Source organism: Acomys russatus, chromosome 3, assembly GCF_903995435.1.
Source record: "Acomys russatus chromosome 3, mAcoRus1.1, whole genome shotgun sequence".
NCBI lineage: Eukaryota > Metazoa > Chordata > Mammalia > Rodentia > Muridae > Acomys > Acomys russatus.
In genome coordinates, this window is record NC_067139.1 from 66,725,245 (window position 1) to 66,738,818 (window position 13,574).

At 37.5% G+C, this 13,574-nt stretch overlaps 1 protein-coding gene across 7 annotated transcripts in view; it reads right to left on the bottom strand.

Annotated features, from left to right (window-relative positions):
- The window catches only part of Nrg3 (neuregulin 3), a 1,024,516-nt gene that overhangs the window by 105,638 nt on the left and 905,304 nt on the right, over window positions 1-13,574 (bottom strand). For 4 of the 7 annotated variants that reach the window (XM_051142196.1, XM_051142166.1, XM_051142182.1 and 1 more), the window contains exon 4: window positions 7,555-7,581. In XM_051142196.1, the coding sequence (XP_050998153.1) occupies window positions 7,555-7,581 (27 nt within the window). The remainder of the gene's footprint in view (window positions 1-7,554; window positions 7,582-13,574) is intronic. The other 3 variants (XM_051142204.1, XM_051142187.1, XM_051142174.1) reach the window with 1 other exon arrangement.

Consider the following 13,574-nt stretch of genomic DNA (forward strand, 5'->3'; position numbering starts at 1 on the left):
GTATATTACTTCACTATATTTAGCCTTTATTTCTTTTCAGTCCTAGGGCATTTTGATGTTAAGAGATTGAAATATATGTTTGCATCTTCAATATATCTGGAATATAGTAATTCAGACAAGTACGTGTTGCTGAAGTAGTAGCAGGATGTTTAGGTATATGGTTTGGAGCTCCTTGGTGTAAAATAGGAATTTGTTAATAACTCTTTGAGGATTTTAAGTTTTGAAGCTAATTAGCAGGCATGCTAATATTAAATCTTGGTTTTAAAAAACCACATGTGCTAAAACATGTGCATGTGGTATATTGTGAAATTCATTGTGCCTCAAGTAAAAAGAAATGTAATGTCATTCAAATAAAGATGGGAGAGTTTAGAAAGAAGGTAACCTAGGACAAAATTGGACAACATTATCATGTTAAATTTATCCTAGGTATTCAAGGCTGTTTCAACTATTTAAAAGTGATTAATATAATTTTTCATATCAAATGATCTAAAAATAATTGTATGATCATAGTTATAGGTTGAGAAAGAGTAGTTAAAAACAAGAAGAGACTTGATACCCTATGAGCATATACAGGGGGAGGAGGTCCCCCTCAGTCACAGTCATAGGGGAGGGGAATAAGGGAAAAATGGGAGGGAGGGAGGGATGGGAGGATACAAGGGATGGGCTAACAATTGAGATGTAATATGAATAAATTAATAAAATAAAATAAATAAAAAATCAAACAAACAAAAAAAATCAACCATTTATGGTTAGAAACTCTTAGAAAACTAAGAATTGAGAAGACACCATCAATTTCAGAAAGCATATTTAAAAATACTCTACATTTAATATTATACTTAATGACAAGGAACTCCAGGCCTTCACTGAGATCAAAAAAACATATCACTGAGTAAAAATGTAAGCATAATTCCTCTTACAGAATTTTCAGTACAATACTGCCAATGCTAACTAATCAAGTGAGACAAGACAAGGAGCTAAAATTATGTAAATTAGGAAGGAAGAAAGAAAATATGTAATCAGGAAGGGAGAAAGAAAACAGTCTCTTTTTTATTATGATATTATCAGAAATATAAAACAACCTTGAAGCATCAACAGCAGTAAAATCCTTTGTAGGAACTAATAAATATAGCTATACAGTATCTGGTTAATAAATAATAATGAACAAGTAGAATTAGATATTAAACTCATAACCTCTCCTCAAGATAAAACAATTAAGAATAAGTCTACACACACATGCTGAGGTCTATATGAAAAAAATAAATCTAATAACAAAAAATTTTAAAAGAACAAAATAAATGAAGAATATCTACAGGAAGACTCAACGTTGTCAAGAAACCAAGTTTTCCTACCCTTCGCTGTAGAATCAATATGATCCATGTACAAACGCTGGCAAGTCATATTGTTACTCTTTTTAAACTGATCCTAGAGACTAGGGAAATGAAGAGCAAATTTTAGTATGGCCAATTCTGAGGAACAACAAACTTATAATAATAATTGAAAGGCTGCCTACCAGACTTCAAGACTTCCTCAAAACCCATAGTAATCAAGGCAGCAAGGTACTGACAAGAGAACGGTAGACAGCTAAATGGGACAGAACAGACTGCCCAGACATTGACAAACACAGATTGAATCAACTAGAATGAAAATATCATACTCAACAAATGATCTTCAAACAGCTGGCTATCTCATGCAAATGAAACCAATGTGGATAGGTTTGTTTTAATCTTCAGAAAAAAGCTAATTTAAAATTAATAATATCCTTACATGAAAAATGCAAAGTTATAACACCTCTAAAAAATGAACTAAAATGACATTAGGTGGCAATGACACTTTAGGCAGAACACAAAAGGCAAGTTCTACAGAAGAAAGAATTAAATAACATCATAGTTCACTAAAATTAATTTTTCCTCTGTGAAGACAAATTTCTCTGTCAAGACAATAAAAAGAGAAGCCATGGCCTGACAGAAAGTAATCGTAAAAGATGCAGCCAATGAAACACTGCTATCCAAAATATGCAAAGAACTCTTAAAACATCACATTATGAAAAACAATCAGAGCTGCACCAACGCTCTTGACATATACCTCACCGAAGAAGATTTACAGATGGCAAATTAGCATACTGAAAAAAATGTTCCACATTCAAGGCCAGAAAAAGGCAAATGGAAAAAAATGTGATGGCACTGCACAACTATTAGAATTGTTGGAATCCAGAACGCTGACAGTGGTTAATTCCTGGCAAGGAAGTGGTGCAAGAATCCTGTTCCAGTATTTCTGACTGAAATGCAATGTGGTATAGACACTGTAGAAGAGAGCTAAACATTTTCTTATAAAAGTATATATCTTCACCATATGATCCAGCAGGAATAAAAGCTTACATCTATATATAAATTTTCATGTGACTGTTTCTCATGAAGTTACATTGAGAATTGTCAAATCTTGAAACAACTATAGGGATTTTGCAAGATTAAATAAGTAATCAAACTGTAGGAAATTTGCCAAATGAAATATTACTCATCAATAAACGGCATTTTCTGTAAATTATGGAAAGGCATGAAAGTATTGCTGTCTCTTGACACTAATTTCACATCACACATAGATTGAATTGTACTGGACTATTGTGACAATAAAAAGGCAGTGAAGCCAGCCAATCATTAGGAGGTGCTTAGGGAATCTTGGGAAAGAGTGGAAGGAAGGATTTCAGGAGCCAGAGGAGTCAAGGACACCTCAAGAGAACACACAAAATCAACTAACCTGGGCTCATGGGGGCTCACAGCGACTGAGCTGCCAATCAGGGAGCCTGCATGGGACTGATCTATGCCCTCTGTAGATATGTTATAGTTGCTTAGCTTGGTCTTCTTATGTGACTCCTAACAGTGTGAGCAGGGGAAAGGGTGGAGGAATGTGGGTGGGACGGAGGCAGCTGGAAGAAGAGAAGAAAGGAAGAACGGCAGTTGCGGTATAAAAAAAGCAACGAAGCTTGTCACAAGTATGGAAAGATAACATTCCAACCTCATGACATTCAAGAAGAAGCAAAGCTATAACAACAGACTGGTGACTGTCAAGGGCAGAGAAAAGGAAAGGCAAATGTGGGGGGTTTAGGGCAGTGACTTGTTTATGCTAATGTTAATATTATATGCACATCATTAAACTGCAGAATGCGAGGCCACTGTCCTGCAAATCATGGACTCTGGGAGAAGATGAGTGCATGCAGGATCACCCATGGCAACACAAGAATTTCTCTTGTGGGAAGCTGAACCAACTAGGAGGCTATGGACATGTGAGAAATATACAAAAAAAGTCTCTGAATTTTCTATTTTATTTTGCTACGAACATAAGAGGTCTCTAAAAGGAAATTCCATTTAAACAATTCTCCCACATCTCGCATCCACACATGCAAATAGAACTGGCATAAATAAATATTCTACCTACCAATAAACTGACCAGAAAGAAATTGATATACATATTGGGTACGCTTCTGCTTTCCATGTGAGTTTTTTATCTATAGTTGATTTAGTAATTGTATTATATAACCTTCAATGAAAAACGTTATGCCCACATCAATTCTATAATCACAATAAAATTCATATATTTATTTGCAAAGTCACAAATATCATTTTACATATTCAGATTCAGCAATGTGTATAAATGGGCAAGTGAGGTATTTGAACAGTATATTCACTAATTGTGTAGACCCTGCTCCGAACTACCCTGTATAGTTGTTATTGTCTACCTGCATATGAGACATCCCTCCTAGCTTCATCTTTCTGACCAACTCCCTCCCTTTAAAGTAATACCTACTTCAGGAGTCAGATAGTCACACACTAGGGATTCATTCCCTATAGGATTTTAGGCTTAAGATTTGACTCTTTTACACGACTTCCTATAACTTTGGCTTGAGTGCCATAAAGATGAACTACATAGTAACCTATTATTTTACTTGGATCAAGAATTGCACTTCCTCTAATGAGTTCTCATGTAGGCTTTTCAATATACACTTTAGTTCCACTGTGCTATACATGTCAATTATGGTAGAAGTCTCCTGTTATGTTGGAGACTAGTCTATTTCTTTTAACAGAGATAATTAGCACTTTGTATATCAGTTTTGTTTTCCATTCTGCCATTTTTGCTTGTGGGATCTAAAAAACTCCAGCCTAACCACCAGCTGAGAGTTGATTCCTGTGTCTACAGGTGTTCTGTTCAATAGCTATGGAACACCTGTTCTCAGACTCTGAAAATGTCTTTAACCATGAGGCCTATTGCTCACTTTTCTCAAGAGGGCAATGAGGGTCATAATCCCACATGAGTAATACCAAGTACCTGTTTCTATAAGTGAAGGGGTGCCAACTGCTCACCCTTTTCACTGACATATTCACCATAACACAGGCCATGCTAATTGTTTCCTGTAGCTTGTGGCTCATGGCTTAACTTAAATTTACTCCTCTGACCTTTCTCGTATCTTTTAGCATCCATTGCAATTCAGTCTCTTTTTTCAACTCCATTTTCTCACACTGTAACCAAAACTCAAATTTTATCTAAATAGTCTAACTCTCCTTTCCCATTTTAATAAGCTGTTTCAAATTTGTTTATACCTATAAAGTTGTGGATCTGTACTCCTGTGTAGTGAGAGTTTTGGTTTCTTTTAAAACCCAGTTATGTTATGTGAATATGATTTGTTTGAATCCCAGGTATGTGTGGGATATTGGGCTGCTTCACCGTTAACTATGATTGTCTCGTGCACTACCAGGACCGTGATATTTGCCAGCTGCAGATAGTTTAATTCTGGGGAATCAGAAAAAGGAATACATTCCAGAGCCCAAAGAGGGGCAAGGGCAGTTCAAAAAGAAGGTGGCTGCTATCCCCCATGCTGCTGCTGCTGCTCCTGCTTCCTCATGCTGCTGCATTTGCTGTTGTGTTTGCTATTGCTGGGTTAATATTTTGCTGTTTTGCTGAACTGTTGGAGATTCTGATGACAAAGATTGGACTTGCCTTCAAGAACTCTATATCCCTAACCAGCAGGATGTAGCCCATAAAGGTCTTTGTCCATTTGCCCTTCTAATCTTCTTTCTCTCCTACCTAAGTGTTAAAAGGATAGGAAGGAATAGGGTGGAATGAGAGCTAATAAAATAATACACACACACATACACACACACACTCACACACATATATTTATACATATACACTCACACACACACACACACACACATATATATATATATATACACACATATGTATCTTACAAAAGTTTTGATTCTTTTAACATTTCAGAAATTCATATTACAGTATGAATTACTAAACTTATTGACTTTTTTGTTTTGTTTTTTAAGAGTCTAAGATTGCATTTTCTAGTCATGGTTGAGGATTAGTGGAGTTATTTGATTAGTTTTAGACAAGAAACTATTACAAAAAATTTTATATGAGTCATTTCAGACCCCATCTCTTAAGGAAGACTGTGATCTTTGTACCCATATGCTGGCTAGAGACAGATAGTAAGGTAACCCTAAGATATATTGAAGCCACAGAAATGAATCACCTCGTGTCACCTAATCACTACTTAGGTGAAAATTAGTCTTTGCCATGGGCAAGAAATAATATTTCCTGGCAATAAGATGATCTTTGTTTGGAGACACTGATAAGGCTTTTTTTTTTATCTAGCTGCTAATATTCTTAGCTATAAATAATAAACTCTTTTCCATTGCATTCAGAATTTTGCATATAATAAACATTTTCTATCTCAATTCTAAAACTCTAATTTCACCTTGAGTTACAGAAATATATATTTATACAACTGATCCAAAAGTTTATACTCTCAAATCTTGACCTCCATTTTGAGTTGTTTGCTTCTCTCTCACAATTTGGCTACTCGCTCTCCTAAGCATTCTTTGAACTTTTTTCCTTCTCACAGCTTCTTCAAATCATACACAAGGTGGTTCCAAACTCTTATTCATGGCATTTTTTCAAGTATTTCAATTATGAGTATTATTTGATTTCATCTTTTCTTAATTTGCTTTCATACTTGCCACGCATTCCATGGTTGAACTAAAACTTTAATTGAGTGATAACCATAGTTTTGTTGCCCTTCTTGTCTTTTAACTGGCTTACCTACCAGTTTCTCAAACATGCAGAAACTGAGATGTCTTCCTTCTCAGTGATGACAAAGCCCAACAACAGAGAACTAATGAGTCAGGGGATGAGACAGGAAAGGGAAGCTGTCATAAAAAATGAGGCCAGCAAGCCACACCCCTCTGAATTTCCAGCAATACAATAACCAACTTGACACATTCTCTCTCAAATAAGATGCCCCAAACTCACATGTCTGTACCCAGATGATAAGCATCTCCTATGACTGTTCTCCACTGCCAGCATTTTTTTGATAATAGCCTACCTCATAACTAAGAGCACAAACAGGGAAGTGTGTGGTGATTCTTGAAAATCTCCCAGTGTAGCCTTCATCATCGATTCATTTCAAATATTTGTTGAAATAACACTCTAACATTCTAAAGACTTGCTTTTTCACATATTTCTTACATCCCACAAGTGCAAGCTATTAGCATCTTTCCTGAGTAGAATTAAGAAACTTACAATTTTATTGCCATAAGTTACTAGACTCTAAACTCTGTCCAGCTTATCTCTTGTAATTTGTCTTCATTTTTTTTTTTTTTTCTGAGACTGGATAAGCACTGTCTGGATGAATAGGCAAATGGATGATTGAGTACAAGTAAACTTCTCTGAATTCTCACAACCCACAAACACATAAAAGCAAGTATTCATATCTACTTTATATAAGAGAAAAAATGAAGTTTAAGACACAAATGGGCAGAACAGGAAGAACTACAGCTCAAACGTGAGTTTTCTCAGTTTCTCTGACTCACTGCTACTAAGGCTCTTTCCTTAGTCAACTTCATGGCATATGTTTTATATAGGTTGTAATAGACTCAGAATTATCTCCAATTTTTTATGCAATTGTCTATGAATACAGAAAGTAAAATTCTTTGAAGACATTCTAATACTTTAAAAACTGTGTAATAAATTAACAATATTTTAGGAAAAGTTATTTTAATTTTGTTAATGGAAATGTGTTCATGTCTACAAAATAATTTAGTATCAACACTAAAATGTACCAACACAGTCTGATTTTAAGAGGAAAACGTTTTTGAGCAGAAAACAATTCTGTAGATTTTTGAATTGTTATCTCCCATGTATGTTTTACATGGGGAAATATTGTCCTAAGAAATTTACATATATACTAAAATAGAAACTGTTAGAACTCTTATTCTATAGATTTAAAAAAAAATGAGGAATGAGAGGAAACCATCAAAGCTTAGAGGCAGATCCTATTTTTGCAGAATTTCAGAAATGCTGAACACATCGCCTTCTGGGCATGTAATTGAGGCTTTTACTTTGAACTGGTACCTAGTGTGAAATGGACTGAAAGGTTTTTTGACAACCGATAGCACCTGATAATGAGACATTTTGATTATAACCAGATGGGGGAGAACAATAGGTACAGTATTGAAGTAATTCAGTATATTTAAGGAACAGATTGTTTTGTCTTACCCATGAATTCAATCCCCAAGTGGTCTGCTACATCAAAGTCAGCATGGAGAGAAGGGAAAGAAAAAGAGAACTAGGTTAGAAAAAAATCTAAACAAGGACATCAGTGCTTGTAAGACCACCCTTCTGGGCATAGAGTACGTCTCAATTCTAATTATGTTAGCATATGAGATGCAACTTGTAGATAGCCAACATTAACAGCTTTTGGTACTGTGTTTAATATGTGTTTTCACAAGGCCTATAAAAATGCATAAATAATAAAATATACTAAACAAAAATTTAATAGAGGTAGGGATCAAAGAAGTTAGTATATTTTTTCATAATCTATCATATTCTTTGTAAATTAACTCTTCACTCAACATACAGTGATATGGACCTTTACATGATTAGGAAGGATAAACCCCCAACCAAGCTATGAAAGTCTATAATGGAGTGTGCTTCACATGCATGTGCACGTGCGCGTGCGCACACACACACACACACACACACACACACACACATATACACACATTAATGATTCTTCCTTGGACATCTGTTTAAATTTTTATTATAATTTATTCAGATTACATCCTGAATGTTATCCCCTCACTTGTGTCTTTCCATTCCCACCCTCCCTACCTCTTCTGTCCTATTCCCCTCCCCTAGACCTCTGACAGAAGAGGACCTCCTCCTCCACTATATGGCCACAGCATATCAGGTCTCATCTGCATAGCCTGCTTCCCCTTCCTCTGTGTGTTGCCAGGCCTTCCCACCAAGATGAAGTGATCAAATCGGAGCACCAGAGTTCATGTCAGAGGCAGTCCCTGCTATCCCCACAGCCATGAAGAATGAGCTGTCATTGGCTAGATCTGAGCAGGTCTACGTTTACTGCACGCATTGTCCTTGGTTGGCGCAACAGTTTATGCAGGCCCCCTATGTCCAGATCCAGTTGTGCAGTGGGAAAAACCAAACATTGGTCAAAAAGTTTTGGGTAGACTGAGGACACAAATCCAGTGTACCAGACATCCCAGCCTCATGACTGCTTAACTTCACAGCTTATGTGATCAAAAACAAATGGCCGGCGTGCTACCATCTATCCTGTGTGCTCATCTACATGGATAATCTTGAACAACTGCTCTGCCTGTAGCCAGCAAAATAACAAACTGTTCTGGGCTCATTTACACAAACAGTGTCTTCCTTCTTTTAAATGTTTAATTGTGTACTCGTTCGCTTTTTAAATTTGACATTACTGAATGATATTTCCTGTTGCACAAGTACTTGTCTGGAATAAGAGTAAGAGAGACAAAAAAGTGATTGCTAAAACTGTATGTGTTTCCAAATCCAATTAATGACCTCCTCTTGGGGGTTCTCAGTTTAGAAAAAGGCATTTCCTTTTAGAAAACACATGCATAATGACTCATTACTATTAGTGTATGCATGCACGCACACATATAAAACACTATTTTTGACATCTTAGTCATTTTGTGTACTTAATTCACCAGTACTAATTAAGTTCACGAGGTTGCACCACCATCACCACCACCAGTTTCTACAGCATCACAGCAGTCAGAGGCTATGCATCTTGGTCTTCCACACTCCCTACCCTCAGCTTCGAGCAACCTCTACCTTCCGCATCAATTCAACTTGACTACAGTTCACTTGAAATGATTAAGATTTATGTAAATTATAAGATGTCTACTTTCATGAAGAAAGATGACTACAGTGTTGCTAAAACATGAACCTATCCCTCTCTCCTCACAGCGATTTTTCACCAATTACACTGTGCTGACATGTACTTTCAACATTGTCTGTACACTTTTTTTTTTTTTCTGAAAATAGTTTCTTGTTCTTGGTGATTTTGAACATCATCGATGGGAGAGCACAGAGTAAAATCTCTGGCCATTCCTCTTAGTAAGTACAGTACTAAAAATCTGCGAAGACAGGAGAGTCCAGAGGCAGGGATATTGTTCCTAAGAGAGATAAAGTTGCTATGCAAAAGTGTGATTTATGAGGAAAAGGGCGAGACTGTGCTGATGTTCTTCTGCAGACAAAAAGCCCCTGACTGCATGCTCCAGAAATATGGATGAGATTCTGGATACATGGAATTTAAAACTAAGGCTTGTAGTGTAATTATCCTGTATTATGTGATTAATATCCACTTATAAGTGAGTATATACCATGTGTGTCTTTCTGAGTCTGGGTTACCTCACTCTGGATGATAGAGAAATATCTTTTAATGTAAATGTTGCTAGCCTTTCCAGCAAAGTCCTCTCTATATTCTTGGGTATTGAAGGTAAATTGCTTATTAAATTTTATGTGGCTTTTTCATGGAAACTGAGGAGACTGAAAATACAAATAAAAAAATCAATTTTTACTTAAAAATCTCTACCTTCTGCTCTTTCGTGCCCCCACATGCCACTACAACATACACTGCTGTATTAAAAAGGCTAAACACTGTGATCACTATTTATCAGTTTGAAGACACTGACAGGCTTTGGTTCATACAGAAGGATCAATGAAAAGCACATGACAAAAAGGTAATTATTTGGCTATTTCAGTCATACACAGAACATAAACCACACTATTTCTCAGAAGACTGTGTTGATTATTCCTCAAAGTAAACAGCCAGCCTGAAGATGTTCAGGCTTGCAGGAAAGGGAGTAGAAAACATCAAGAGGAATAGAGTGAGAATTAATCAATTAATAGTTCATTGGGTATTCATTCACCCAAACCAGTGAGTACCAAGAACTGTTTAGATCTTAGGGTGAACAAGAGACACATGGTTCAAGCCAAAGCCATCTGGTTTCCCCTAAAGCATACATGTAAATGTACAATTTACATATTTTTAACATTTCAATCTAATTTGTTTTAGACTATCCATACTTTTAACAATGTGTGGAAAGTGCTTGACTTTTGCTTAGCACTAACTGCTCTAGGAGATAATATGATATAAGGGATGAGATGCTCTCACAGCAACTCATAAAATGGCAACCATGCCCACTGTGACAGGGCATACACAGAGGCACATACACAGAACCAACTTTGCCCAGTCATACTGCCTACAAGCAAGGAGGACTGCAATTGCGCTCAAGTAGCCTGACTCTCCATCCTCGTTTATCCAGCTGACAAATGTCCTCTCTCTGAAGAAATAGTTATTTTTTTGCAGTGTCATCAGGTAATGAGATCTTCAGGATGAATTATTCAAACCACTTAAAAGAATAAGCTGTTTTCAAGCACCCTCAAGCACCACTGAAGCACCACTTACTTACTTGTTATCCCTTGTTTATTGATGGAAGGCCAAAGATGAATTGGTTGAGGGAGGGTATAAAGGAAAACGAAAGTGTTTTCTGTCACCAAGAAGTCAAACTAGTATAGTATTAATATTTCCTCATTAGGTATCAAGGAAATTTCTGTAAGATGAGGGTGATTTGGTTATTTTTATATCCAGCAGGTGTTAAAACATTTTTGTTTTAAAATATGCCAAATATTAAGCTGAATACTCTTAAGTTTGGAAGGATATTTACAGAGTCTTTTGTAGAACTGAAAGGTTTCCATGGCTTTGGGAATAAATAAGTGACAGGAAGACATTCTGTCAGGTGAAAGGTACTGGGAAACTTATCAATCAAGCCCATATCTCCTTTCCTTTCGACCAAAATTATTTATTCTTAGTATGTAACATGATGTATTAAAAGACACTGATGTTATAAAACAGAAAATTCAAAACACTCACTGTCTTTCTTTCTTCATATATTACCTTTTTATATGTGGGGACAATGCTGAAAATATACCTGTTAGAAATCATCAAACACAAGGCACCACTATTAACAGCCCTCATCCTGAGGCACAGATATTATTAATTCCCCAACTCACTGAAATTCAAGGTACACATGTCTGAAACCAGTTCAAATCCTCCTCAGCCTCAGTCCTGGGCTGGAAGCAATGGAACAAGGGGCCATTATCACAGAATGGGAGCCAGTGAGAAGGCTCAGCTGCCAAAGGCAGTTGTCACTAAGCCTGATAACCTTAGTCTGATCCCCAGAACTCATACACAGAAAGGAAACACCCACTGCAGGAAGTTCTCTGACTTCCCTGTGCACACTGTGATGGACAAGGGTTTACACACACACACACACACACACACACACAGAGAGAGAGAGAGAGAGAGAGAGAGAGAGAGAGAGAGAGAGAGAGAGAGAGAGAGAGAGAGAGAGAGAGAATGTAAAACAAGTTTTTAAAAGAAAATTACAACCCTGGCTCAAGATAAGTGGCTTCGCCACAGCTGAAACCCTCAAAGCACCTTGGATGTGTGTGGTGAAGACAGTCCCATGATTGTTTGGGAGGCAGCATTTCCCAGTTTGGCAAGAAGGGCTCTGTTTTCTGGGAGTGCTCCTAGTCCTAGTGACCTCTGCCAGCTGCTGAAGGAAAAACCTTGCCACTCTAGCGTGGAGCAAGCCACCAACTCAGCTACAAAATCTGTTCATTACAAACTGCTTCTTTTCCTAATGCAACTGTAGGCTGTCACTCCTTAGGTTCCACCGCTAGACCTGTGTCACATGACATTTCCCTGGTGACATGCTAGGCAAAAATAATCCATTGGAACAGAGAAGAATTGGGATGCGAGAAGATTGTAGGTGAAGTCCTGGCTCCTTGATAACCCTTTAGATCTTATTTCCTCACTCTCTAGGAATTTCTAAACTCAGTGTTAGGATATTAGGCTTTCTTGTGATACAATAATATGGTCATGGCTCCTCTTTGCTCCCACATGAGATTATAGGCTCTCACATAGGTGAAAAGGGGTCATTTGTTACAACCATCTGAGACATATCCCCCATTTAATACAGCAAGAGAGGCAAGCTAGGAAAAGAGAGCTGGAATCAGAGGTTTCTTGTTCAAGAAAAAAAGCAGAGAACAGAAAGTATAGGCAACTCCAGCTACAGCTTGCTCTGTCTGGAAAGTAATATGTGGGATTTTCTGATTACATATCATTCATAAGGTCAGGGGGTCACAGCATAGGTGAATTGTGTTTGCCAAAGGCTGCCTGCCTGAGCGTAGAGCTGTATTATTAGGGAGGAAAGACACTAAGTAATCACCCAGAGAAGGCAGGGGCAGGAAAGCAGAGTAGCAAGCAGATCTGCATGCCCCATGTCAGGCCCCACGGTAAGGGTAGAGAGGGACAGACGGTGATGTGTCAAAGATAATAACATATTCCTCCAAGAGGGAAATAAGGCAAGTCTTTGCCTAGGAGCTCTGGAACATTCTGTCAGCTGGCCCTAGTGGAAAAGACAGGTTATCATCCCATCATCCTTCTAGCTAAATAGTGGAAGCATTAGGGTTTGAATGTAGGTCAGATTCCAATCTCAATGCTGCCTTTGTTTCCCCAGGAAGTGTAGCATTTTACTTTTCACCAGCACATATATCCTTTACCATAGAATTTATATCTTCTTATGAATAAAATGTGTAAATAAGTATAAAAAATAATAAAAGTAGAAATTTTGATCACTAATCATGGGTAAGTTTTGTTTTGTGTTTCCTAGCACCACTTTTATATTTGCAGAGTTAGCTAAGTATCAACTGTACACATCACTCTCTATTGTAAGCCTAAGCTAGAAGACTATCTGTGGTTGTGTCAGCTCAGTGAGCACTTTCCTCTGTCACCTCCACTACACTGGGACTAACAGCATTTTCCACTGTTGAGAAGAGGCCTTGACACCATTAGTGTAGCCTGCATCCCCACAGACAGGCCATCAATCACCAAGAAGGCAAAGTCACTCTTCAGAAAAGCACAGAGCCGCATGTTCCTTTCCTGGGGCCTTGTTACAGAGAGTGACTTCTTTATTTTCCTTTCTAAAACTGCTGTTGTTGATTCCTGTAGGACACAGATACCTCTGTTTCACAGCTTATGATCAAGAGAAGGCTACTCATTTGTGCTAAGGGAGAAGCAGCAGCCGTGGAGACCGGGTCACATGTTAATGCCATTCACACTCAAGATGAACATTCTGCTTCATAGAATACAATTTCCACACAGGCCTTCGAGGACTAGTGAG